The 27,548-nt window shown below is 39.3% G+C and overlaps 1 protein-coding gene and 1 non-coding gene across 4 annotated transcripts in view; both read right to left on the reverse strand.

Annotated features, from left to right (window-relative positions):
- Positions 1-27,548, reverse strand: part of CACNA2D3 (calcium voltage-gated channel auxiliary subunit alpha2delta 3) — a 909,107-nt gene that overhangs the window by 8,215 nt on the left and 873,344 nt on the right. For all 3 annotated transcript variants that reach the window (XM_025272778.3, XM_025272777.3, XM_044933476.2), the window contains 2 exons: positions 645-757; positions 347-429 (listed from right to left, as the gene is read on the reverse strand). In XM_025272778.3, the coding sequence (XP_025128563.3) occupies positions 347-429; positions 645-757 (196 nt within the window). The remainder of the gene's footprint in view (positions 1-346; positions 430-644; positions 758-27,548) is intronic.
- TRNAS-GGA lies at positions 25,868-25,939 on the reverse strand. Its single transcript has one exon. It is a non-coding gene; the product is annotated as a tRNA-Ser (tRNA).

Genomic DNA, 27,548 nt, shown 5'->3' on the forward strand with positions numbered 1-27,548 from the left:
CTTTAACTACAATTTGAAATAAGTAAAACAAGATGGTCAGAGCCGCTTTATGTGTAATAGTGGAAAGTGGTAAAACTATAGCACATTTGTAAAAGGGAAGATAGTAAAGAGGCTTTTAAAAAATATATGTGACTATAATAAGAAAAGACTATTAAGTAAAGACTAAATAAGAAGGCATTGAGAGGCTGAATGTAGAGTACCATTAGCCTTCCTATATATTATTTCTTGGTTTGCCTGAAAGGGATGATTTTCTCAAGAGTAAACTTTTGAGCTATAGTTCTCTGATGGCTGTGAGATCCTCATGGAGAATCTGATGGTAAAAGAGTAGGAGCGGGTATCAGATTACCTCAGGATGGAAGCCATGACAAGATTCCGGACGCCTTCTGATCTTCTGGGCCTTTAAACGTTCACACTTAAGCGATTCATTATGTTGACTGTAGTTAAGGCATATTTCCAAGACGCTCCTTTTCCTTATTCTGCATTTCAGACGTCAAAACTTGGCACTTAGCTCCCTTAACACCTGCTCTCTAACAGTGGAAAGAATATCATCCCTCCCTCTCTGAGATTCCTCCCCTGGGTTTCCTACTGTTGCTCCCCCTTAGCAGCTTCATCAGTCGCGGCTGGACTGACACACAAAAGGATATACCTGATTTCAATGGGTGCCATGGTGATGGGGGCCACAGACTCACAGAGGCAGCTGCTGTCCACCACCACCATGAACAAATTGCTGCTTGGGATCTGCTGGATGACAAAGGACCTGTTGGAACAAGAGGCAGAGAGATAGTGAGTGGTCATTTACCATCCCCCAAGTTAATAGCCATGAGGAAAACTTCCTCCAGAGTGGGAGAACTGCTATAGTATTTTGGAAAACAAGTTTCAGAGACTGGTTTACTACTCAAGTTGCCTCTTTCCATGAGGCTCTTCATTGCAAATCCGAAGCTGCACTAAGAAGACAATAGCTATGTCCATACGTAGCTCACACAACTCATCTTGGAAAGACTAGACTTTATGTGCATGAAACAGGAGAGTCAGAGTTGACTAAATTGCCTCAGTTTCTAAGCTCTAAGAGGTTATGCTTTTCCAAGACTCATTTTCTTCTCCTAGGGCTTAAAAACCATTGCAAGTTGCATTTGATGTCCTTCTGAGTGTATGTTTCTCTCCTTCTCACCTCAAGGATAGACTGAAGCCATGTCATAGTAATTATAAAAGAACATGAACTTCCTAGACCTTTCCCTCAATCACTTTGCACAATGTCCACCCATAACAGAGGTATATTGCTTAGGATGAAATCAATGCTAGTTGGTTAAGGAGCTCCAATCGTCTCAGAGACCAGGTCATGCTGGCACAAAGGCCACATAGCTACTCATGATTTTGGTGTTCTTGCAGGGGAAGATGAGTGCACACATTTCGACTCTGCCACCTTGGGCAGTCCGTCCTCACTTTTTTTTTTTTAATCTTCTGGGCCCATCTGTACACTTAGTCCAACATAAGTAAGTTTAATGATACCTCTTTCTCATCTGACCCACTACACTGAAATGACAAAGTAATGTCATTATAATAATACTCTTTGGAGGAACAAGTTGGAGAACAAATCCCATATTCTTCTAGAGCAAATAGATTAACTGAATATTTACCCCCAAGTCCAGAATCCTGTCACATAAATTTTTCATGATATTTTTACCAAATTCAGTTTACTCAGTTGAACTAGACTATAATCTTAAAAAAATGGCCAATTTCTCTATAAATTATCTTTATTCATCTTTATCTCAATAAATGTATTCTATTCTTTAGAGTATATATAGTATAACAAGATATGACATGAATTTTTATGATCATGATGTACAAGCTGATAGAAATACCAAAAGTATTTGATGGACACATGACTTATTTATTAATAAAATTGACAGCAAAAACTTTACAGACCTAAGTAATCCAGAATATGCTATTTTCAAATGCAGGGAACTGCAACACATTCCAAAGAGCAGAAAGCATCAATTACATATTCTTTTAAATATAAACAATGGAAATTAATAGTTAAAAATACATCCAGTTAATCCTTACGAATTTGAGAACAGCCCAATCTGTGCAGTGTGACCTTAAATATTTTTTATTGGGAAAAAAATCTGCAAATAAATGAACTGTGTTTTTGAAACAAGAAGCTGGAAAAGTAAGAACATAAACCTGTACCTGTATCCTACCCTCAGTCTCCCTTGTGGTATACTGGTACTGAGGACTGATGCCCCTCTCCAAAGTCCAGCCCCCAGGCTCCTGCAAGGATGTGACTGATGGACGAGGAGAGAGGTGATCATTGTGTATATAAGTAGTTCCTCCTGTCTTTCTAGCCATCCTCTTCAATTTACACAAAACTCCCTTAGCTTACCTTTAGCTACTACCCTGTTTCCCTGTCCTCATTTATGGTACAACTCCTAAGAAGAGGTACTGACAATCGCTCTCTCTCTCTCCTTTTTTTCTCTTTCCCTCTCTTTCAGTTTCTCTACTTCCTCACTTCTTTCCTTTCACAAATCTACTCCAATAAGGTTGTTGTCCTTACCACACTCTTGAATTGGTTCTTGTCAAGGACACCAAATAAACAACCACACTGCCTTTCTTCTCAAATCTCTTTGCCTCCACTTTCTCCTTACCTGCTCACTGTCTGCCCCCTGACAGCAAACTGTGGTTTCCATGGGAAAAAAGTTGCCTGTGTCTGCCCATGGTGATCTTTTATCCCCAGCACCTAGAGTTATGCCTGGGACAGAGCAGATGCTCAGTAAATATTCACTGAGCCAATGACAGAATGAATTTATAAAGATAAAAGAAGAAGAAAATGCAAGTAAAAATGTGAAGATAACTAGAAGAATCAAACTCAGGCTTAAAAGAACAAGGACATAAGTCTACTTCTGACACTCCTGATCAAGAAAAAGAAGTTACAAAGTTACATTAAAACCCAAAAGAGACAGAGGCATTGTAAACCTTTAAGTGAGTATTATGTATATCATTACAAATAATTTGAAAACTTAGAGCAAACACACGTTGGAGGATAATGTATAAGTTATCAACATTTGGTCAGGCTATAAAAACACAAGCAAACCAACTGCATGAAAAAAATCTGAAATGCTCATTGAGAATCTACCCACAAATCAAAACTACCAAATCACCCAAAGAACAGATATCACTGTGTCTGTAGAAAATCCATATGAACCCACTGACCAACTATTACAACACAGAAAAGAACCAAGCAAGCTAACCAGTTACATAATCAGCATATAAAACCACAGTCTTTCCTTGACACTGGCAATAACCAATGAAAAAATACTTATGAAATAAAGAACCATTGATAGTATCAATAATTACTGTGAAATGCCCAAGAGTAAATCTAGTAAAAGATGTTTCTCTATGAAGAAAATGATCAAACTTTACTAAACATAAAAAAAACCCTAATTCCACAGCGGTGGTGAAAGAGAACAGTTATATATTAAAGGTGTCATTCTCCTTCAAGTAATCTTTTAATTCAGAGTAATCCCAATAAAATCCCAACAGGAATTTTGATGGAATTTGAAGTGATGATCCTAAGATTTCATATAAATATAGTCTGGACAACTGTATAAAATTGAGTTTATAAGAAAAAAGAGAGAAGAAGGAAATTGTTTGCCCCTAATTAGTATTAAAACCCATGAGATAATTTACAGAAGAGGAAGCACAGATGGACAGCTGATATGTAAAAGGGGTCCAATCTCACTAAAATTAAGTATGTGTAAATTAAAATGAAATTGAAATAATCAAACTCATTTTTTACCATCAGAATGGCAAAACTTTATGGTGATATCAAATGACTGAGAGTTTGAAGAAGTGACTATTATTTTACACTGTTGGTGGGAAAGTAAACTTTTATAGGCAATATATGAATAATTTGTTACTGTTTCAGTGAAAATGATTTAGATCCTACTTTTCCAGTAGTTTTACTTCTCAGTAAGAGAAATTATTGTTCAAGAACCCAAGAGGACATATAAAGATGCTCTTGGTAACCTTGTTCATGGAGAGGAGGAAAAAACAAAAGCCATCTGAAAGTCCATCAGTAGAGGAATGATTAAATAAGCAACAGTGTATCTCTTCTATGGTTTACTTGGCAACACTTGAAAGGGTAAAAGATGTCTATGTAGTGTTATAAAAGATATCCAAAACATAGTAAGTGGGAAAATAATGTTGCAAAACTATACATAAATATTTTTAGGAACATTGCAAAATACTCATCTAACAGTATTTGATTCTGCTACAGAGAACAGGAAAAATAAATGGGATGGATAAGACTTATCATTTGCGTTAGGAATAACATGAGATAACACAGAAGGAATAAATGCACAAAGCAAGTGGAACACATGTGGGTACAACACAAAAACGATCAGAACATACGTGTCTTTCTAGTGATAAAATAAATGTAAGGACCAAGTGAAATTAAATATTTTTTAAGGCACAAATCATGTCATCTCCAAACTGACAGCCATCATCTATGTTCTCCTTCAAGTCAACCCACTGGCAACTCCCTTTCTCTACCTGAGACACATAGATAGAAGTCATGACTGCTCAACAGATTAGAGGTAGTTTACAAACTTGACCTTTCGTCTCTCCAAAAAGCAAGCAGGTATTGGGTCCATGCACGTTCTGTCTACTGAACCCCCACGCCTATCCTCAAGTTTGATCCTCCTATCATATCATCAGTGGGAGAGAGAGCAAGGGAAGAGGAGATGGTAGGGAGAGAACAGGATGGCAGTGGTGGAAAAGAGGAAAAGACTGGGAATAATTATCCATGGAAACGAATGTAATCTATAACACTGGAGTTCTCTATAAGGAGAATGTATACAGGTATTCTTCAAACATTTATGAAATGGAATATTGCACTGGGAGCAAAGAATATTGATTTTCTTATTTCACAAAAGAGAAAACTGGGACTCAGAGAGCATAAGTAAACTTCTACAGAAGCTATATTAAAAAAGATGTGATTGTGGCCATTTCAAAGATGGGGAAACAATAGATTAAGTGACTTCCCAGAGAAACACAGGCAGAGCTGCACACCTCTGGAGCCCAGGCCTGTTGTGGGACTGCAATCATAGGCAACCAGCTTTCTGTCTTGTACTGGAATTATTAGTGCTCAAGACCCTTGAGGGCAGACCCAGACTCAATATGGATGCTTAATGACGACCAGTATAGGACATTATTCCTTTTAACACATAACCCCGTAAGGTGAAGACTTCCCAAGTGTGCTCATGAAGCTCCACAGTAACCCCCACTTATACCTCGAGTCCTAGGAGATGAAAATCTTTGCAGGCAGCTATTACTGCAGTGGAGGAAAACAACCCCCTATGAAGGATTTGCCAGCGGAAAGATTAACTGCTTTTCCATATTTTAAAGACTTACTGTCTGCTTATTAACATGGTTCTTTGGAGGGGTCTGGCCAATGTTAGCTGTACATTTATGTGCACAATGTGTATTTATGGCCCAGGGTGCAGGGTTGAACTTCATAAAACACACCTCCATCCAGCTGGGCCCAGCAGCCAGACTGACATCACTGTGGAGAGGACTGTGGCCTGGGGGGTTGGCCTGCGGGCCAGAAAAGGCGGAAGGGAAAGGCCTCAACAGAGAACCACAGCGGTCGTTTCAGCAGAGATAGGTCAAAATGCATGAAATAAATTAGGTCCTCAAGGGAAACAGAGTAGGGAAAAGGGAAGCAGTTTTGATGTGTCCATTGCCGGAACTGAAATAACCCAGTCCTCCCTCTTCCATTCACAGCAGACAGAGAAAGAACTACAGGAAAAACGATGATGCAATTTTAAGACAGCCTTCCTTGACAAGAGGGACTAACTATCTGCCAAGGGGGCTTTGCTACCCCGATGAGGAAAGCGGTTGCACTGCTCCCCCCGAATGCTGCCTGGACAAGTTCCCAGAGGACCCCAGGATGCACGCTTTGGGAACTTTTAATTGGGTACAAAATAATGGCTTAAAAAATAATTGGGCAGGACAGAATCCTGAAACCTTTTAAACTTTTTTTAACCTTTTATCAATTTTTATCATTTACAAATTTTCCATATTTTATCCAAAGATAAAGGACAATGAGTAAGTCACAGAGAACTGATTTGAATCTGACAATGATCATGTTCTGGGTTGTAGTATTCTCGGAGTGGATCAGGTATGTGGCTCTCCAAAGGACCCTACTCTCTTTGGAGGTGGGGAGATGCCAGTTTCTCCCACTGTGCCCCTGAATGTCTTACACTGACCCAGGCCCATAAATTGTGGAGACAAGCACTGCATGACAAATGGCTTAAATTTAAACTAGAAATTAAATATGGAGGCTGTCTTCCAAATCATAGCCATGGTATCCTGTGGCATGGGAGAAGTAAAAGGGGAACACCAGCGCTTACTCACGGTTCAGTTCAAACAAGGTGAAAGAATGAACAGCAGGGCCTCCCCTGCTCACACTCGGAAGTGTCAGGGAAATTTTACAGGTGAATCACATTAGCGTGTCAAGGCACATGTAGTTCTAAAATAGTTAAGCTGCTTCAGAGCACAGAGAAAGAAGAAAATACTTTGAATTCCTTTTATCAAGGACCTTGATATAAAATCTGACCAGAAAAGAAAGAAAAGCTATAGAATAATCTCTTTTTATGAATACTGATGCAAAGATCTTAAATGAAATGCAGCAAACACACTTCAGTAGGATACTCAAATATAGCACAGGGCATGAGGATTAACCCAGGAACGCAAATAAACAAGCTTATTGAGCTGTCTCAGCGTAATAGAGATAGCAACACGAAACAATTTTTTTTTGGGGGGGGCCACATGGCACATCTTGTGAGATCCTAGTTCCTTGATCATGGATCGAAGCTGGCCCTCAATGGCAAAAATGCAGAGTTCTAGCCACTGAACCACCAGGGAATTTCTGAAACAATTTTTTGTCTCTATTTTCAACCCCACTGTATTGAATTCTTATTTTCTCAACTCGAAATGATACTGTGTATAGATTCTCTAACTTTCTGACCACTTGAGGTTAATAAAATTAGTCCAGTCTAGTTTACTGCTTTAATGTCGTATCTAGTTTGAAGCTCTACACTTGTCATTCCTTCAAGGTTCTACTTTCTAGCTCCTTCAGTCATCTGGGATGGGGAAATGGAGTGGCAGAGAAGCAAGCTTTTCCTACCCACCAGGCCTTGGTGCAACCTCTCACCACAGCTTTTGTAACAGTTTGGCCTTTGGTGTCCTCCGTGTGGCTCAGCACCCCAGTGCTGGCTTTTTTGTGAAGTTGTCGTGGATTCTCCTGAGAACCTAGGGCTCCTCAACACAGCTCCAACACGACCATCCATGCAGTTCTTGCCTTCATCATTCGCCCCACAGCCTCTTGCCTTTAGTGCGTACCTCACCTGGAGAGCAACCCTTTGTTAAGTTTAAGCAAAATGCCGACAATCTTCCATACTGTACACCTGGCCCCTGGGAAACAGGTATCTTTGCTGGCCCAGCTGTAGGCCACTTGCTCTTCCCCCAAGCCTAGGCCCCTCTCTCCAGATCTCTTTCTCCTGCTTAGATAGGACACATCATCACACCGGACCCAGCAGACATTTGGCCAGTGCTGGACTTGCCCTCTTTTCAGATGCTCCCAAAACAGAGAACTCTTAGAGAATTTCCCACCACCCACCTGGACCCTAGCAGGAAAAAGTATTCCCTGGAGGAAAACACCTCTTTCTATGAACCCCAATCCTGCTAGGCCCCTCACTCGCTTCTTGTGGTAGACTAAAGATGGACCAGTCGTTAACCTTCAAATAAACTTGAGGGTGGGGATTAGGGGAGGGTTTCCAATTCTAAACTCAGTTCAGTTCAGTCGCTCAGTCGTGTCCGACTCTTTGCAACCCCATGAATCGCAGCACGCCAGGCCTCCCTGTCCATCACCAACTCCTGGAGTTCACTCAAACTCACGTCCATCGAGTCGGTGATCCCATCCAGCCATCTCAACCTCTGTCGTCCCCTTTTCCTCCTGCCCCCAATCCCTCCCAACATCAGAGTCTTTACCAATGAGTCCGCTCTTCACATGAGGTGGCCAAAGTACTGGAGTTTCAGCTTTAGCATTATTCCTTCCAAAGAACACCCAGGGCTGATCTCCTTTAGAATGGACTGGTTGGATCTCCTAGAGCCAGCTAAGTGGTTTTTCCCTTTAGAAACTGTGGTGCTCACATCACTTTGTCCTCAGTCTGGGGCTACAAGGAGGCCCCACTTTACCTTTTCACATCCTTCCAGGAAACGTACTCATGTAAGACATCCTATCCAGAGTTGGAAAAGAGCCAGCACTGTGGGATCTGTCTAATAGATGCCTACAAGACATTTGACAAAAATTCCACCCCTGAAAACAGTCCTCAAGAGAACAGAAATAGGCACTTGATTGTGAACCAAATTTAGCATTGTACTGCAGAATAGAACACTCAGAGCTGTCTAGAATCAGAAGAAGTCATGGAGGTTCATTTTCCCCCTTTATTATTTGCCATTGTTTGAAAAACATCAACCTCTGCAATTAAACCAGAGAAATGAGCGATGATTAAATGTTGGAACAAAGGAAGTATTCATAGGTACCTAAAACATGCCCTTATCCCCATTTTCAATAATTATTCCCCCTGGTTCCCTTTATCTCCTACTGGTGCCACCATCTAATGAGTCACACAAATTAGAGATCCTGAAGTTATTCACAGGGCTTTCCTCTTTAACATCCCATGCCCTGATTTGACCATTTCCTCAATACCTCTCAAACCCACCCTTTCACCTCCCATCCCCAGGGCCAGCTTTATGGGCAAGTGATCAGTACGGTCACACAGGGAGACAGTGACAGAGCAGTCACACTTAAAGGCCTGCCCACTTCGGGTTTACTGCTCTGCAGGCAGGGCTATCTTGAATTTTTTAATCTTATCTTTGAATTTGTGTTTTATAAGTGAAGTCCAAGGGAGAATGGGGCATGCGTGAGGGGTATGAAAGGTGAGAGGTTCCTAGTTGCCTGGCTCCTGCCCTGGACCACCAACCCTATCACCCTCCAGCCCTGGCAAAGTGCTGGGTGCAGGAATGAGGAGCATCAAGGCCTGGAGGGTTGGAGGGGAGGGGGCTGTACCATAGCATACATACATAGTACCACTGCATTTTTAACCAGAGACCTAACAGGAGTAAACCTCTCACTTACCCCTTCTCCAGGTACTAAGTGTGTCTTGATGCTAAAATGCAAACCCACTGGGGATTGACCATCCACTATGAGATGCAGTGGTGGAGCCATGGAGGGGAGACTGACTCCTCTTCTCTAAGCAGGACACGACAGCTCAGTCCTGTGCTTGTGGAAAGGACCCCCAGCACTAGCTGCACATCCCACTGAGCAAGAGACAGAGTCCAGGATGTCTGTGAGGACCTGCACCTACACAGTGAATGTCCCTGTGCCTGAAGGAGCAGGATATTAAATAGGTGATTAAAAGTGTCATGACAGGTCAAGAAAGACCACAGAAAAAAGGAAATGCTTTTACCTTTCAGAACTTTAGTAACACCATGTTTTTTTAAACAAGCAGCCCATATTTTCACTTTGTACTGTGCCCCATAAATTATGCAGCTGGCCCTGCCACCCTGCTTGATTTGTAGCACACCTTCCAAGCAGTTTCCCTGACATAGCCTCTTCTCCACTCTTGAGGTGGTGGAATCCTTCCCCCTCTTCCCACCTACCATGGCCCCCTCGCACTGAGTCCATGGTCTACAGTGGAGTGAAACAAAGCCCTGCTTGATCCAGTGCACTCTCTCTCCATCCCCACATGTTCAACTGCCCTGACATGTAAGCTAGCATGCTCCTTCCCAACAACAGGCTTGCTGACCTACCATGGGTCCTCGAATGCACTATGCTTCCTTTCCTTCAGTACTGAAACCGAAGCAAAGCTCTGTGAGGCTGGGTGGCTTGCTGGAATTTCCTGGAGGAGCTTTTCACTTCACTTTAAATGCATGCCTAGACTGCACCTAAACCAAATTACATTAGAATCCCTCAATGTAGTACCAAAGCTTCTGTATTTTTTAAGCTACTTGACTGACTCATACTGGCCTAGATAAGCATTCCTCAAACTCACCATGCTACAAATGACTTAAGGGTCTGGTTGAAATGCAGATTCTGTTCAGTAGGACTAGTATGACACCCATGATTCTGCCTTTCTCATCTGCTCCCAGATAATGCTGATGCTGCTTGCTCAGGAATCAAAAGGCTGAGTCTTGCAGTCACTTCTTTCCAAACCCCTGGAAAACCCAGATTCATTTCTAAATGACTGACTGTTATTTTTCCCATGAAGTGCTCCTTCACATGAAGAAGAAGTTCCTCCTTCGTTCTCCCATGACCTGTTGCAGGTACCTGGATAACCCATACACACACACTTCTATATGTATGTGGAGTGGAATCGCCTTTTCCCCGTCTTGTACCACCACACCCAAAAAGGCTGGAACATCGACATCAACACTCTAGGCTACATTTAGAACCATATGAACACTGTAAGTTATGGAAAATTCTCTTTTGGTAATTCTGGCAAATACATGGAATTGTTATGCTATAGAGTAAGTAAAGATGAGGTTCAACAAGAGGCCCCTCTGGGTGTTGGATAGGAGGCATTCTGGTTAAAAATGCATAACCTGGACCTAAGCATGGATAACATCAGACAAACCCAAACCCAAAGACATTCTACAAAGTGCCCAGCCTGCAGATGTTAAGGAAAAGTGAGGCATCTACTCTCGATGGAAGGAGTCTGGAGAGGTGTGACAGCTCAACGCATATGTGGTCCTGAATTGGACCCTCTAGTATGAAAGGCATTCCTGAGACCATTAATGAAACTTGAATGGAGTTTTCACAGAAAGGGTATACTGGAGTTCTTTGTACTGTCCTTAAGATTTTCTGCCTTTTGAAACCATTTCAGAATAAAAGTATCTGGGGTTGGCCAAAACTTAACATCTTATGGAAAAATCCAAATGAACATTTTGGCCAATGCAAGAGAAAGGAAAAACAATGAAATGTTTTTTAAAAAAAAAAAAGCCATGAACAAAACAAAGAAGAAAACAAACAATGAATCCCTATTATAAGCTCAAATCAAAAGTCATGACGACAGATGCTTCAAATTTCAGGAGTTAGTTGGCCAACAAGCTGCTGCTCCCCTATGGGTCCCATGATATAGCTTATTCTTTTCTAAGGTTCTCCTGGAGTAGGAAATGGCAACCCATTCCAGTATGCTTGCCTGGGAAATCCCATGGACAGAGGAGCTTTGCGGGCTACAGTCCATGGGGTCTCAGAGCTTCAGACATGATCTGAACGACGGAGCACACACACAAACACACACAAAGTCGGTGGCAGGAGGGGCTGATTTACTTAGCCATACAGTAGGTAAGCAAGCCAGCCAGAGTCTTCTCTCCTTCCCTCCCTCCCTCTCCTTCCTTTTTCTCTTCCTTTCTTCCTCCCTCTCTTTCTCCCTCCCTTCCTCATTCCTCTATCTCTGTTCATAACCAGACAAAGGTACCTATTTTTTTTTTTTAATTTAGATAATTTGGTCTCCTAGACTTCTGAGAGTGAGGCATAGATCTTCATTTTTGTTTTCTATGCATCAGCTCAGTACTAAAGCTTACTGACTAATGATGGAAAAAGAATGAAAGACAAAAATATAATCCAAAGTAGTACAAGCTCTGAGACAAGTGAGTTGTGCAGAATAAACTACAAGCTTTGGCAGAACAGAACTGTTGTTTTGAACAATTGTTCAAGATCCAAAACCTCTTTACTTCTAGCTGATTTCAGAAAAAAAAGAGGTCCCCGCCCTACCCGCTAGAGCAGTTTTCTTTGATATTCAATCTCCCTTCTTTGGTACCAATACCCTACTCTTTGTGCAGGAATCCACCCTTCCTCCAGGCAGCCCAGGTGCTTCTGAGGAGCTAACCCTGCCCAGACATGTTACCTGGGCCTGAACTGACTGGGACAACTTCTTCCCCTGAAAAAAGTAACTGGTTCAGAGGTGGGCACTGGACCTAAGGGACTCCAATCAGACTGAAACCCTAAACTCTTTTATTTCTACTCTCAACACATAAGAACAAGGAAACTTTCAGCCTTTGGAGAAATGGGCAGCCTTCTTACGCTCGTGGTTGGAAAAAAGGCAAGGAGACAACCTGGGTCTTGGTCCTAACCTGTGGGAAGCTGCAATAAGCCTATACCTTACTTTTCTGTTGAAGCTTGCTTGAGATTAATCTTCTGTTATTTGTAAATGAAAGGATAATAGATAGTACACTCTTAAATTCCTTATGATGGTCATTATGTTGCCTGATCAAATTATAATTGGAAAACTTAGGCGTTAGGGAACGGAGCCTTAGCACACATGATGGCCTCTGCCAGGTGTTCCTCAGATGGCCTCCAGGAGCCAGACTGGCTCAGTCCTTTCCTGCATCATTTCACTAGAGTGGGAAATGTGCTGTATTTTCATAGTTAAGAGCTGAGATTAAATGGGACAAGCATATTGTCTTTGTTATACTTATTTATTCAAAAATGGATATACAATGGACATATTATGGCATTCCATTTATGAGTCGCTGATGGGAAGTGCACACAAAGAACTCAAATGATGCTTTGTCTGCAAGGCAGTGTCCCACGGTGGTATTTATTATACTGTAGACAGAATGAGTCCAAAAGACCCATAATAATGACTTTAACTCATCCTCAGCCCCACCAAGGATTTGTTGAGATTTATGGTGCCAACTCAGAGCCTGAAAATCACTTGGGCAGGAAGTGATTCTTTGGCATTATCAGCCCAAGGCAGGTGGCAAGGAAAGCTATTTTGTGTTTGAAATATGGGGGAAAGAGCCCCATAGAAAGAAAAGCAAGAAGGACTCAATTTTCTTTTCTCATCTCAGAAGAAGAAAATCTCAAAAGAGCTGACAACAAAAGATATTTTAAAAACTTGGCTATTATTTTAGCTTTTCGGTCTTTTATTTATTTATTTATTTTTTTGGTACTAGCGTCTTCAGTAAATCCTCTTAATTATGACATGAACCATTCTCTTCTAATCCCTTAAGACGAGTAAGGAATTTGTTAAATATTTTCACTGGAACTATTAGTGTCTTTTCTTATAAATAATGAGAATAAGGGCTAACATTTATGGAGTATTTATCTAGTGCCAAGCACTTATCTGAGCAGTTCCCCTTTAATCTTCACACCAACTCAAAGAATTATCATCTTAAAGATGAAAATATATATGCTCAGAGAAGTTGAACGATTTCTCCAAATCCTAAAACCCATCAAATATCCAAGTATCAAAACTCTATACAACCAAACCTATTTGGCTCTAGGCCTTTATTTTAATGATCACACTTGAATCACATGGTCAGCATCCCTGCTGTCACCGTCACACCACTTGCCATTTGTTGAGCCCTTGCCACAGCAGCCACTGTGTGAGCTTTTTTTTTTTAACCTAAAATGGGTTTATTTCACAACAGCTCTAGGAGGCAGGTCACACCTGAGATTTAGAGAACATGAGTAATCTGGCCCCATCTTGCTTTAAGATAGCACAAATAACAGGTATCAGAGCCAAGTTCTGGATTTAAGCTATCAGACTTTACTCCCACCATGCTGCTAAGTCACTTCAGTCGTGTCCGACTCTGTGCGACCCCATAGACGGCAGCCCACCAGGCTCTCCCGTCCCTGGGATTCTCCAGGCAAGAACACTGGAGTGGGTTGCCATTTCCTTCTCCAATGCATGAAAGTGAAAAGTGAAAGTCAAGTTGCTTGGTCGTGTCCGACTCTTAGTGACCCCACGGACTGCAGCCTACCGGGCTCCTCCATCCATGGGATTTTCCAGGCAAGAGTACTGGAGTGGGGTGCCATTGCCTTCTCCGACTCCCACCATCTTACCCTATAAAAATCAAATATTACACGGAAAAGTATATTGGGCAAATTTCACTGATAAACTGAGAACAGCGAACCTGTCTCTTGATTGAAGGATTCAAATCGACATTACCTTGGATTCATAGTTACAATCTTCCACTTTCTAGCTTTACACTATCTTTTGCAATCTTCAGGTGAATGGCTGGTTTCATTCAGCAAAATAGAACAACATCATAATGAACTATCAGGACGTCTAAATAGACTCAGAAATAAAAAGAATTCATGAGGGAGTTAAACATCTAATTTTAACTGGAAAAGTCATATTTTACCATTAATAATTGCTTTCTAAAATGTTTGACATCTCACATTACATGGGAAAAAAAGCATCTTGTCTGCCACATTATGTTAAGAGAAAATAAAACAATGAGGCTAATTACAAGTCTTGCATAGAAAAAAAAAAACCTGGAAGGAAATACTGTCATTGTTATTTAGTTGCTAACTTGTGTCCAACTCTTTTGTAACCCTATGGACTGTAGCCTGCCTGGCTCCTCTGTCCATGGGATTTCCCAGGGAAGAATACTAGAGTGAGTTGCCATTTCCTTCTCCAGGGGATATCCCCAACCCAGGGATCGAACCTACATCTCCTACTTGGCAGGTAGATTCTTTACCACTGAGTCACCTAGATACTTTTACTTATCAGAGGTTTACAGATGAAGGAACTAGGTAACTTGCCTGAAGTTACTGAACTGATAGACATGGAGCTGAGATTCAGATCCAGAGTCTTTGGTTTTAGAGTGTAAGCACCAAAGTCTCTGCCTCAGTTCTCACAGGTGAAAATTGCAAGTGATTTTTACTTCATTCTTTCTGTATTTCTCTACTGTTCAGTTTTCTGCAATGAGTAGAAGTTACATTTAATGGGAACCAGAACCATGGAATAATAGCTTTCTATTTTTTAGACTGCAGACATACATATTTAGAAAACTAAATCTCAGTAATCAGCATCTGCTTTACAATCTCAGTTGCTAACAGAAAAACTAAAATCAGGTGAAATTCCTCCAAAATGATTAACTGAAAGAACACAGAAGTACCTCCTTAGTGGTCTTGCCACTCTCTTCTGTGTGACCAATTTGACTATATATCCTCAAGGTAAGTTCCCATCAAAGAACCCTCTCTGAGCGACACTATAATATCATCTTTAACACTGCCTGATTTACAACTGAAACTCAATATATTTTCACTGACTGAAATAAAGGCTGAACCCATGCTTTCCTCCTCTGATGCTTTCTGAATGATATATTTTGTAGCATTGAATCAGTTTCCCAGGGAGTCAGACAAATCATGTAGTTTGGTATACTTTGGACCTGACTTCTGGAACCAGTGTTGCCCATCAGTCCCATCACTATTAAATAGTTCCTTGTCACAAAACCACACTTATTCATTTTGAGGAATGTAAGCACTGAAGGTAGAGCCATGGGGAAATTCCAAGAGAGAAACATGTAATTCAGAAACGTTGTAGCAAAGGCAATGGTGTAGGTTTGAAAGATTAGTGTTCACATAGATTTTTGTGACTACTGGTGAGATATTCCAACACAGAAGAAAAAAAAGGTGTCCCAGAATAAAAATGAGAACTATTCTCCCATATCCACATAAAAAATATCAATGGAGAATAGATATGAAGAATAAAATGAAGGAGAAGAGAAGAGCAGAGGGTACTAGAAAGCTGACTGGTTCAAAAATCAGTGGAGTTGAATCAAGCTCCCAGAGTGAAATTAAAAAGAAAACCACCTTGGGAATCATCCCTTTTCCTCTCTCAGCCTAGTTTTTCTATCTCAAAAGTTATTTCTAAGGTACATTCCCAATCTAACATCTGCTAAAGTACTTGGCTTTCACATCATTGATTCCTCCTTGCAGAGAAACTCGGACATTTCTCTAAGCTGATACAACAGACTTTGATTATTTGTCACTATTATCTTTTCTTTTGTTTAGTTCCCTCCACTGTAAAAACCAAAATGAATTACATCTACATTTCTTTTTTATTAAAAAGATGTTTAGTTAAAATCCAAAAATTCTAAATGCTATATTAACCTACGGTGACACTTATGATTCTAACTAGTGCAGAGAAATTCTATACATGTTAAAGGTAAAAAATTTTAATGCATAAATACTACATTCCAGGACTAGGGGGAAAGATGAAATAGACTAACCTACTAAAACCTTAAAACCAAACCTCCCAAAGAGCAAAGTGATCCAATGGTAATAATTTACATTATAATGTACAATCAAGTTTTATTCTCCAAAGGAAGATAAGCAAACTCCAGGGCATGTACAATGTACCATCCACAATGCTGTGTGAAAAAATAACTGTGAGTGTGTGTGTATGTGTGTTTTAATTGCTCAGTCTGACTCTTTGCAACTGTAGCCTGACAGGCTCCTCTGTCTATGGAATTTTTCAGGCAAGAATACTGGAGTAGGTAGCCACATGAAGAAATAATAAAACATGACAAAACATTCAGGAGAAAAATCAGTTAATAAAAAGACCAAGATATGACTCAAATGTTAGAATTTGTAAATGTGTAGATGCAAAAATATATTTATTTTAATAACCTAAAACCATAGATATATTGGGCAAAGGAATGAAGGAATTCCAACAAAATAGGAAAACTGCATAAAATCACCAAATATAAATCCTAAAGCAGAAAGAATACAATACCTGAAATCTAAAATACAGTGAATTTTAGCTGATAAAGATGTGGTTGATATATACACATATATAAAAGAACATTAATCAGCCATAAGAATAATGGAATTTTGCCATTTGCAACAACATGGAGGGACGATGGACCTGGAGAGTATTACACATAGTGAAAAAAGTCAGACAAAGGCAAATACTATAGGTCATCACTTACATATGGGATCTAAAAATAAAACAAATGAAATGAATAAATATAACCAAACAAAAACAGACTCAGATATAAAGAACAAACTAGTGGTGGTTACCTGTGGCGAGACAGAAGGAGGGAGGGGCAAGATAGGGGTAGGAGACTAAAAAAGTACAAATTACTATACATAAAATAAATAAATAACAAGGTTATATTGTGCAGCACAAGGAATATAGTTGATATTTTGTAACAACCACTGAATCACTATGTTGCATACCTGAAACTAATATTGTAAATTAATTATAGGTCACCACCTCCCCTTCACTACCATGGTGGTGGTTTAGTCATTAAGTCATGTCTGACTCTTGAGACCCCATGGACTGTAGCCCACCAGGCTTCTCTGTCCATGGGATTCTCTCTGTCCAGTGGGCTGCCATTTCCTTCTCCAGGGGATCTTCCCAATTCAGGAATCAAATCTGGGTCCCCTGCATTGCAAGCAGACTCTTTACTGGCTGAGCTAGGAGGGAAGCCAACTATACTTGAATACAAAAATAACAAAATAAATTAAAAACTGATTAGGCACAATAGAAGAAAAGATAAATAAATGTCAAGCCAAGTTAACAGCAACCACCAAACTAGAAAACAAAAAGGGGGGGAAAAGATGCAGGCAAAAATGAATAGCACCTCAATAAGCCATGACACAATACCAAGCAGTGTAACAGACCAGAATTCGGAATCTCAGCGGAGTAAAGAGAGACTGGGCCAAAAAAATATAGACAAAAATACCAGGTTTCTTAAAACGAGAGAGAAGAATTGGGAGTTCATTTTCATAAGGTATGTACATCACACACGAAACAATATTAATTGAAGATAAACCATGAGAAATTAAAGATGTATTAATGTTGTAAACCTTACTATATTCATTTAAAAAATCAACTAGAAAACCATGTCATAAACCTGTAGCAGGAAAAAATGGAATCATAAAACATTAAATATAAAACAAGGTAGGAGAAAAAGAGCGAAAAGAAACAAAGAACAATAAACAGAATACAACCAGAAGGATGGTAGCTTTTAAGCCAGACATATCAACAGCTAAATTAAAAATTAAAGGCCTCAACATTACCATTTAAAAGAAATGACATACTGGAGAAAAAAGTGAGATACATTTACAGATACACTGTCTACAAGAAACGTTGTAACTATGAACACATAGATAAGCTCAAAGTAAAAATATTAAAACAGGTATATCATGAAAATACTAATTGAAAAAAGGTACAAAGACTATATTAATATAAAAAAGGATATCACAGAGAAAATAGAAAGTTAATTCATTAAAATGTGTAATAACATATATACTAAATGCTGGGGAGGCCTTACAAATAGCTGTGAAAAGAGAAGCGAAGAGCAAAGGAGAAAAGGAAAGATATAAACATCTGAATGCAGAGTTCCAAAGAATAGCAAGAAGAGATAAGAAAGCCTTCTTCAGCGATCAATGCAAAGAAATAGAGGAAAACAACAGAATGGGGAAGACTAGGGATCTCTTCAAGAAAATCAGAGATACCAAAGGAACATTTCATGCAGGGATGGGCTCGATAAAGGACAGAAATGGTATGGACCTAACAGAAGCAGAAGATATTAAGAAGAGATGGCAAGAATACACAGAAGAACTGTACAAAAAAGATCTTCACGACCCAGATAATCACGATGGTGTGATCACTCACCTAGAGCCAGACATCCTGGAATGTGAAGTCAAATGGGCCTTAGAAAGCATCACTACGAACAAAGCTAGTGGAAGTGATGGAATTCCAGTTGAGCTATTCCAAATCCTGAAAGATGATGCTGTGAAAGTGCTGCACTCAATATGCCAGCAAATTTGGAAAACTCAGCAGTGGCCATAGGACTGGAAAAGGTCAGTTTTCATTCCAATCCCAAAGAAAGGCAATGCCAAAGAATGCTCAAACTACTGCACAATTGCACTCATTTCATACGCTAGTAAAGTCATGCTCAAAATTCTCCAAGCCAGGCTTCAGCAATATGTGAACCGTGAACTTCCTGATGTTCAAGGTGGTTTTAGAAAAGGCAGAGGAACCAGAGATCAAATTGCCAACATCTGCTGGATTATAGAAAAAGCAAGAGAGTTCCAGAAAAACATCTATTTCTGCTTTATTGACTATGCCAAAGCCTTTGACTGTGTGGATCACAATACACTGTGGAAAATTCTGAAAGAGATGGGAATACCAGACCACCTGATCTGCCTCTTGAGAAATTTGTATGCAGGTCAGGAAGCAACAGTTAGAACTGAACATGGAACAACAGATTGGTTCCAAATAGGAAAAGGAGTTCGTCAAGGCTGTATATTGTCACTCTGTTTATTTAACTTCTATGCAGAGTACATCATGAGAAACGCTGGGCTGGAAGAAACACAAGCTGGAATCAAGATTGCCAGGAGAAATATCAATAACCTCAGATATGTAGATGACACCACCCTTATGGCAGAAAGTGAAGAGGAACTCAAAAGCCTCTTGATGAAAGTGAAAGAGGAGAGTGAAAAAGTTGGCTTAAAGCTCAACATTCAGAAAACGAAGATCATGGCATCCGGTCCCATCACTTCATGGGAAATAGATGGGGAAACAGTGGAAACAGTGTCAGACTTTATTTTTGGGGGCTCCAAAATCACTACAGATGGTGACTGCAGCCATGAAATTAAAAGACGCTTACTCCTTGGAAGGAAAGTTATGACCAACCTAGATAGCATATTCAAAAGCAGAGACATTACTTTGCCAACAAAGGTTCGTCTAGTCAAGGCTATGGTTTTTCCTGTGGTCATGTATGGATGTGAGAGTTGGACTGTGAAGAAGGCTGAGTGCCGAAGAATTGATGCTTTTGAACTGTGGTGTTGGAGAAGACTCTTGAGAGTCCCTTGGACTGCAAGGAGATAGAACCAGTCCATTCTGAAGGAGATCAGCCCTGGGATTTCTTTGGAAGGAATGATGCTAAAGCTGAAACTCCAATACTTTGGCCACCTCATGTGAAGAGTTGACTCATTGGGAAAGACTCTGATGCTGGGAGGGATTGGGGGCAGGAGGAGAAGGGGACGACAGAGGATGAGATGGCTGGATGGCATCTCTGACTCAGTGGACGTGAGTCTCAGTGAACTCCGGGAGTCGGTGATGGACAGGGAGGCCTGGCGTGCTGCGATTCATGGTGTCGCAAAGAGTCGGACACGACTGAGCGACTGATCTGATCTGATATACACATTTAAGATTATTATGCATGAAGCAAATACTAATACATCCTGAAAGGAAAAATAGACAAATCCACAATTATACTTGGAGACGGAAACAGTCCTCTTTTGGTAATCAATACAGATAGCAGAATAAGTGGGCAGAAAATTGTTCAGGATATAGAAACAATTTTACCTAACTGACATGTATAGAACACTGCAATTAACAAGAGCAAAATATACATTTTGAAAGAATGGAAACCCTCACCAAGTTCAATCATGTTATATAGGTCATAAAGCAAATCTTTTCAAATTTAAAAGAACTGAAATTATACAAAGAATATTCAAACCATAATGAAATTATACCCAAAATAAATTATAGAAAGATTTCTGGAAGACCCCCAAATATTCTGAAATTGAACAACATATTTCTAAATAACCTGAGGTCAAAGAGAAAGTTCCAGAGAAAATAAAATCATTATGCTATACACCTAAAACTAATGTAATGTCATATGTCAATTATATCTCCAGTTTTAAAAATTGGCACAACAACTAAATAGACATTTCATTGAATAAAATATATGGAGGGAAACAGGCATAAGAAAAGAAGTCTAAAATCATTATCCAGTAGAGAAATGCTAAACTATAATGACATGCCAGTGTGCTGTTCTCAGAATGGCTAAAATAAAAATAAATAAATATAAATGACAATATCAAAAGCTGGCAAGGATGAAGGGCAACTGAAACTGTCATACATTGTTGGCAAAAAGGCAAGATCGTACAGCCATTTTAAAATTTAATTTGGCAATTTCTTATACATTTAAACATGCAGTCCTGAAATTCAACTCCTAGGTATGCATTCAAGTGAAATGGCAACTTAAGTTCATATAAACGACGTGAATGTTTACACTGGTTTTATTCATAATCATTAAAAATTCAAACAACCCAACTAACTGTCTGTCAACTGGAGAATGGATAAACAAACTGTGATGCATACGCTGGCCTACTATTCAATAATAAAAAGGAATTAACTGCTGTTGTAAGATATAACAGGCTTCCCAGGTGGCTCAGTGGTAAAGAACCCACCTGCCAATGCAGAAGACACAAGAAATGTGGGATTGATCCCTGGGTTCAGGAAAATGCCCCGGAGGAGGAAAGGGCAACCAACTCCAGTGTTCTTCCTGCGAACACCCCATGGACAGAGGAGCCTGGGGGCTAGAGTCCATGGGGTCACAAAGAGCTGGACACAACTGAATGACTGAGCACACACATAAGATATAACACCACAAAATCTCAATTGTATTACATCAAATAAAAGAAGTCAGACTTGAAAGGCTACATTCTACATGATTTAACTTATGTGATACTCTGGAAATGACCAAATCATGGGGACAGAAAACATCACTGTTTGCTAGGAACTGTGCTTTGGGGATGGTGTTGACCACAGTTGGGTATCTCAGGAAAACTTTCTAGGGTAATGGCTGCTACTGCTGCTAAGTCACTTCAGTCGTGTCCGACTCTGTGTGACCCCATAGACGGCAGCCCACCAGGCTCCCTCGTCCCTGGGATTCTCCAGGCAAGAACACTGGAGTGGGTTGCCATTTCCTTCTCCAATGCATGAAAGTGAAAAGTGAAAGTGAAGTTGCTCAGTCATGTCCGACCCTCAGCGACCCCATGGATTGCAGCCTACCAGGCTCCTCCGTCCATGGGATTTTCCAGGCAGGAGTACCGGAGTGGGGTGCCATTGCCTTCTCTGCTAGGGTAATGGAACTGCTATTAATATATCTTGACTGTGATGCTACATATACAACTATAAGTATTAGTCAAAATTGATAAGATTCTATGCCCAAAATAACAAATTTTATCATCAGTTGCAGTCTGTCAGCTCAGTCGCTCAGTCATATTCAACTCTTTGTGACCCCATGGACTGCAGCACACCAGGCTTCCCTGTCCAATTTTATCATATATAAATTAAAAATATGAAAAAATACAATGAATTATATTATAAACTTTTATGCAGAGCATATCATGCAAAATGCCAGGCTAAATGAAGCCCAAGTTGGAATCAAGATTGCTGGGAGAAATATCAATAACCTCAGATATGCAGATGACACCCCCTTACGGCAGAAAGTGAAGAGGAACTAAGAGCCTGTTGATGGAAGTTAAAGAGGACAGTGAAAAAGCAGGTTTGAAATCCAACATTCAAAAAACTAAGATCATGACATCCGGTCCCATCACTTCAGGGCAAATAGATGGGGAAACAATGGAAACAGTGACGGATTTTATTTTCTTATTTTCCAAAATCACTGCAGATGGTGACTGCAGTCACGAAATTAAAAGACACTTGCTCCTTGGAAGAAAAGCTATGACCAACCTAGACAGCATATTAACAAGCAGAGACAATAACTTTGCCAACAAAAGTCCATCTAGTCAAAGCTATGGTTTTTCCAGTAGTCATGTATGGATGTGAGAGTTGTACCATAAAGAAAGCTGAGCACCAAAGAATTAATGCTTTTGAACTGTGGTGTTGGAGGAGACTCTTTAGAGTCCCTCGGACTGCAAGGAGATCAAACCAGTCCATCCCAAAGGAAATCAGTCCTGAATATTCATTGGAAGGACTGATGCTGAAGCTGAAGCTCCAATACTTTGGCCACCTGATGCGAAGAACTGACTCACTGCAAAAGACCCTGATGCTGGGAAAGAATGAAGAAACAAGGAGAAGGGAATGACAGAGGATGCGATGGTTGGATGGCATTATCAACTTGATGGACATGAGTTTGAGCAAGCTCTGGGAGGTGGTGATGGACAGAGAAGCCTGGCATCCTGCAGTCCATGGGTCATGAAGAGTCAGACATGACTGAGTGACTGAACTGACTGATATCATAAACAACATCAAGAACAAAAAGAACTAAAAAGACCAAAAATGTATGCTGCTTCACAAGGTGCACTTAAAAATAAACACACAGATGAGTTGAAAGTAAAAGAATGGCACGAGATACAACATGCAGAAGAAATCTGGTTTGGTACATTAATATCAGTTAAAGACTGGTAATATCACCAGGAATTAAGATAGCCATTTCCTAATAGTAAAAATAAGATAATTAATCAATAGGGCATAAAAATCCTAACTGTGTGCACCTAAAAGCAGATCTCAAAATAATGAAACAAATATTTATGGAATAAAGGATTTTTATGGAATATAAAATATTTATGGAATATAAACATATAAATCCACAATCACAGTTGGGAAATTTTAGCAACTCTTTCTTAGCACTTGATAAAACAATTAGACCATAAATCAGGTAGGACATAGAAGATTTCAACAACGTTATCAACATCTTGACCTGACTGACATTTATGAAGTACTTCAACCAACAAGTGCCAAATACAAACTCTTTTCAAGTGCATGTGGAATATTCACCAACATGGCAATATATTGGGATATAAAACGTTTCAGTACATTTAAAAGGACTTAACTCATACAGAATACGATCTCAAGCTGCAGTAGAATTGAGGTAGAAATAAAATATATTAAGTAAACCATAAGCTTTCCAAATATTTGGAAAATTAAGCCACACGCCTTCAATAACACATAAGTCAGAAAATAAATCACAAATTATATTATAAAATATTTTTAAACTAGAAAACAGTAAAAAGGCAACATATCAAAGTTTGTGAAATATATACTATTATCATTCTTAGAAGAAAATTTATAGATTTAAATGTTTATAGAGAAGAAAAATTATTCAAAAATAATGATTGAAGCTTTTACCTTAATTAGAAAAAATATAAAACCCAAAAGAAACAGAAGAAAATATAAAGTTAAAACAAAAATCAAAGAAATAGGAAATGAAAAGTAAAGGAAATCTCTAACAAAAAATCAAAGAATAGTTCCTTGAAAAGTTAAAAGGCAAACTCCAGAAAATTATTTGCAACATGTTTTATTTAAAAAGACAGTATTTCTAAATACAGGGTTCCCCTGGTGATTCAGTGATAAAGAATGCACCTGCTAATGCAGGAGATGCAGGTTAGATCTCTGAGCAATCAAAACACCTATCAGAAGTAGAAAGTCCTGGGGATAAACTCTCATACATCCATACAGTAGCACACTATGAAGCTGTGATAAAGAACAAAGACAATCTCAGTCCCCACTCTCCGCTGCTTACCACGGTGTCTGCCACCACATGTGCAGAGAACAAATAATCTCATAAATAAATGCATTGAATAAACTATACTTACTTTCATTTAAAAATAGCACTGTTATACTCCATAGTTTTTGCTTTAAAATGTATTTAATGCTAGAAGAGGAAAAAAAAAGACTGCTTCAAAAGAAAAAAAGTCACATCACAGAAGACAAATTATAAAAAGAAATAGGATATATAATAAATTGAGAAGAAAAATGTATGTCATGACACACTCAACAGTTAGTTTGCCTCATTCTTTAACAATCACTATGGTAGTAATCTGGAGAACGCCATTCCTGTTTATTTTCTCCCCTTTCTAAACTGATGGCAGTAACTTACTGCATGCATCTTAGCTTCTGTTCGTAGTCTGGCACACCTTCTTACAGGGAGGTATTTATTACCTGCTTTCTCCAAAAGCTCTGAAATCTCTCCTCCCAGGGTACTAGTGATGCCTGGGTGGATTCTGTTCAGGTTTTCCCGAAGCCTGATTCACAGCTCATTTATGATCACTCATCCCTTTTTAACTGTCAGTCATTTTCCATAAACTCAACTTGCAATGCTGGGATAGCCATTTTTCTCTGAACCTGGTTGAATGACAGCCACATCTCCCTGTCACAGCCCTGAATATGCAGTAGTGACACACCACCACGAATAACCTCTGAATCTTTGGGAAGGAGAGATGCTCATGTAACTCCTGGCATTGCTTAATCTCTGTTTTCTTCTCCTTTTCTTTTCTTCTTAATTATTTCTGATTTCTCCCCTGAGTTTATGCCAGTAAACTTGATGCCAAGTTTATGCTTCTGGCAATGAAGTCCAGGAAAGTCTCTCTCATCTGGAGAATCTGGCCAAAATAAAGATTCCCAGACCCTGTTCCTGGAGCCTGGGAATCAGCAGGTGCAGTGTGAGGCCCAGGAACATACATTTTCACAAGTACCACCAGCTGATTCTGATGAGCCTTGTCCTGTGTTTAAAAACAATTGCTAAATATTCTGACAGAGAAAACAAAGTAGAAAAATGACATCTTTAAAAAAAATCAAATTCCTTTGTTCTCAGTGATTATCTTAAAAATAAATCACAGGATCTTCCTGTTGGTCCAGTGGCTAAGACTACATGCTCCCAGTGCAGGGGGTGTGGGTTCAATTAGTGGTCAGGGAACTGGATCCCCACATGTTGCAACTAAGAGCTCACATGCCACAACTAAGACCTGGTGCAGCCAAAAGTAAATAAATAAATCACAAGGCATATTCTAATAATCTAAGATGGGAGGTCATCACAATATGGCTAGCTGACTAATTATATGGTTAATAGTCTAAGTCAAATGGTTTAATGAAGCTGCCCACAGCACAGGTGGCCAAAGAATAGCCATTACCTTGACCCTAATTTACTTTTTAAACCAACTTGAGATCACAGTTCAGGAAACACCTGATGTGACCGATGCTGTATCTACAGAGCAAGGTTAGGTGCAGAATTCAAGCTGATATGTATTGGAGACCTTTCTTTTGAGTCAGCTCTATTACTGGCACTAACATATTTTAACCTCTACCTAACCCATCTTTGAAGTGAAGTGAGGTGAAGTCGCTCAGTCGTGTCTGACTCTTTGCGACCCCATGGACTGTAGCCTACTAGGCTCCTCCCTCCATGGGATTCTCCAGGCAAGAGTACTGGAGTGGGTTGCCATTCCCTTCTCCAGGGGATCTTCCCAACCCAGGGATCGAACCCGGGTCTCCCGCATTCCAGGCGGACACTTTAACCTCTGAGCCACCAGGGAACCCATCTTTAGTAGACAGTTATCTGAATTCACCACCTTACATAACATGTAAAGATCTAGCTTGAAAGTATTGTTAGAATTATCCAAAATAACTTAACTATACAAGAATTCCTTTTCTAGCCTGCACAGTTTGAAAATATAGAAAACAAGTCTCTGTTTTTTTTTTCACCTCTTTCTTAAAAAACAATTCCATTTTAAGAGCTTCAGAGGCATGCATCTGAATGGAGAAGTGGACATAAGAATAGATGAATAGACCAGTCAGGAAATGTTTGGAATCAATAGTTAATTTGAGAGATTTACTAGGACTGAGATCAGCATTCTGGAACACACAGACCTGCTAGAGAACTATGTGACTTTATACATCCTGAGACTTTATCCTGTTTTAATCAGCAGTCATCAATCTCAACAATTTTTCATATTGTTTTAATCTTCCTGAACAGTTATAGCCAAGCTCACACATTCAAAATGTGTTTCTGAAGCTCATTTTTCTGTGACTCTCAACAAGCCCATATGATGTCATTTCAAATGTTGCTTATTATTAAGCTGAAATAATTAACTGAACTTGGAACCCTGCTAGAAACTGGCAATATCTTTTGTTAAAACTGAACTTTCAAAAATAATGTAAGGAGATTTACAAATAACTACTAACAAAAGCACTAAATGTATAAACCTATCCCTAATGTATTTTCTGTTTTGCTTATGTCTTAGGTTAAAATCCTATCACCTGAATATGAGAAATAAAAACTCATACTACTTAGTTTTCTACCCTCAGTTGGTGTCATATCTTCCTGAAGGAAGATTTTCTTGAAAATAACTTCTACCTATTATCAGTTCTTCATAAAAGTTATAGCTTTCATCCAAAAATAGTCAAGAGAAAAGGAATCAAAAGAAAAATAAACATTTTTTTACTTACACTATGAAACTGATTCTTATCAAGTTTTATTTTAACAAAGAATGGTTCTGAACTATTTTATTGTACTTGTAGGAATTGATATTAGAATAAATTGTCACATAAATACATAGAGTTTTAGGAATAAAGATATTCATGTATGGTGGCATTTCTTATAAAGCAAATATTACAAACAGCCTAAGTGAGGTTGGTTTAAAAAAATAGTAAATCTATATACTGTGTGGCTAGTATAAAAATTGTGTTGCAGGAATATGTAAGGGCAAGGACATATGTTTATGATATTTCAAGTAAAAAAAACAGCTATGTCATCAGTGTTTAAAACATAATTATGATTCCAAAAGTGTTTAAAACATAATTATGACTTTTTAATGCAATACATAGGATAAATAGTTACTCTTTTTACTATATAAGCTCAATATAAAAGAAGAGACCAACAACATAGGACTAAAAACTTAAGAGAAAAATAGAGGGGGGGGGAATTGATACAGATATATAAATATTGGCTGTGCTGCATGGCTTGTGGGATCTTAGTTCCCTAACTAGGGATTGAACCTGGGTCCTCCACAGTGAGAGCATGAAGTCCAAATCTCTGGACTGGCAGGGAATTTTAAACAGAGGTAAGAATATAATTAGAGTGTATACAGAAAGGGAAATATAAATGGCTTTAAGACATATGGAATGTATCCAACATACATCATT

Source organism: Bubalus bubalis, chromosome 21, assembly GCF_019923935.1.
Source record: "Bubalus bubalis isolate 160015118507 breed Murrah chromosome 21, NDDB_SH_1, whole genome shotgun sequence".
Taxonomy (NCBI): Eukaryota; Metazoa; Chordata; class Mammalia; order Artiodactyla; family Bovidae; genus Bubalus; species Bubalus bubalis.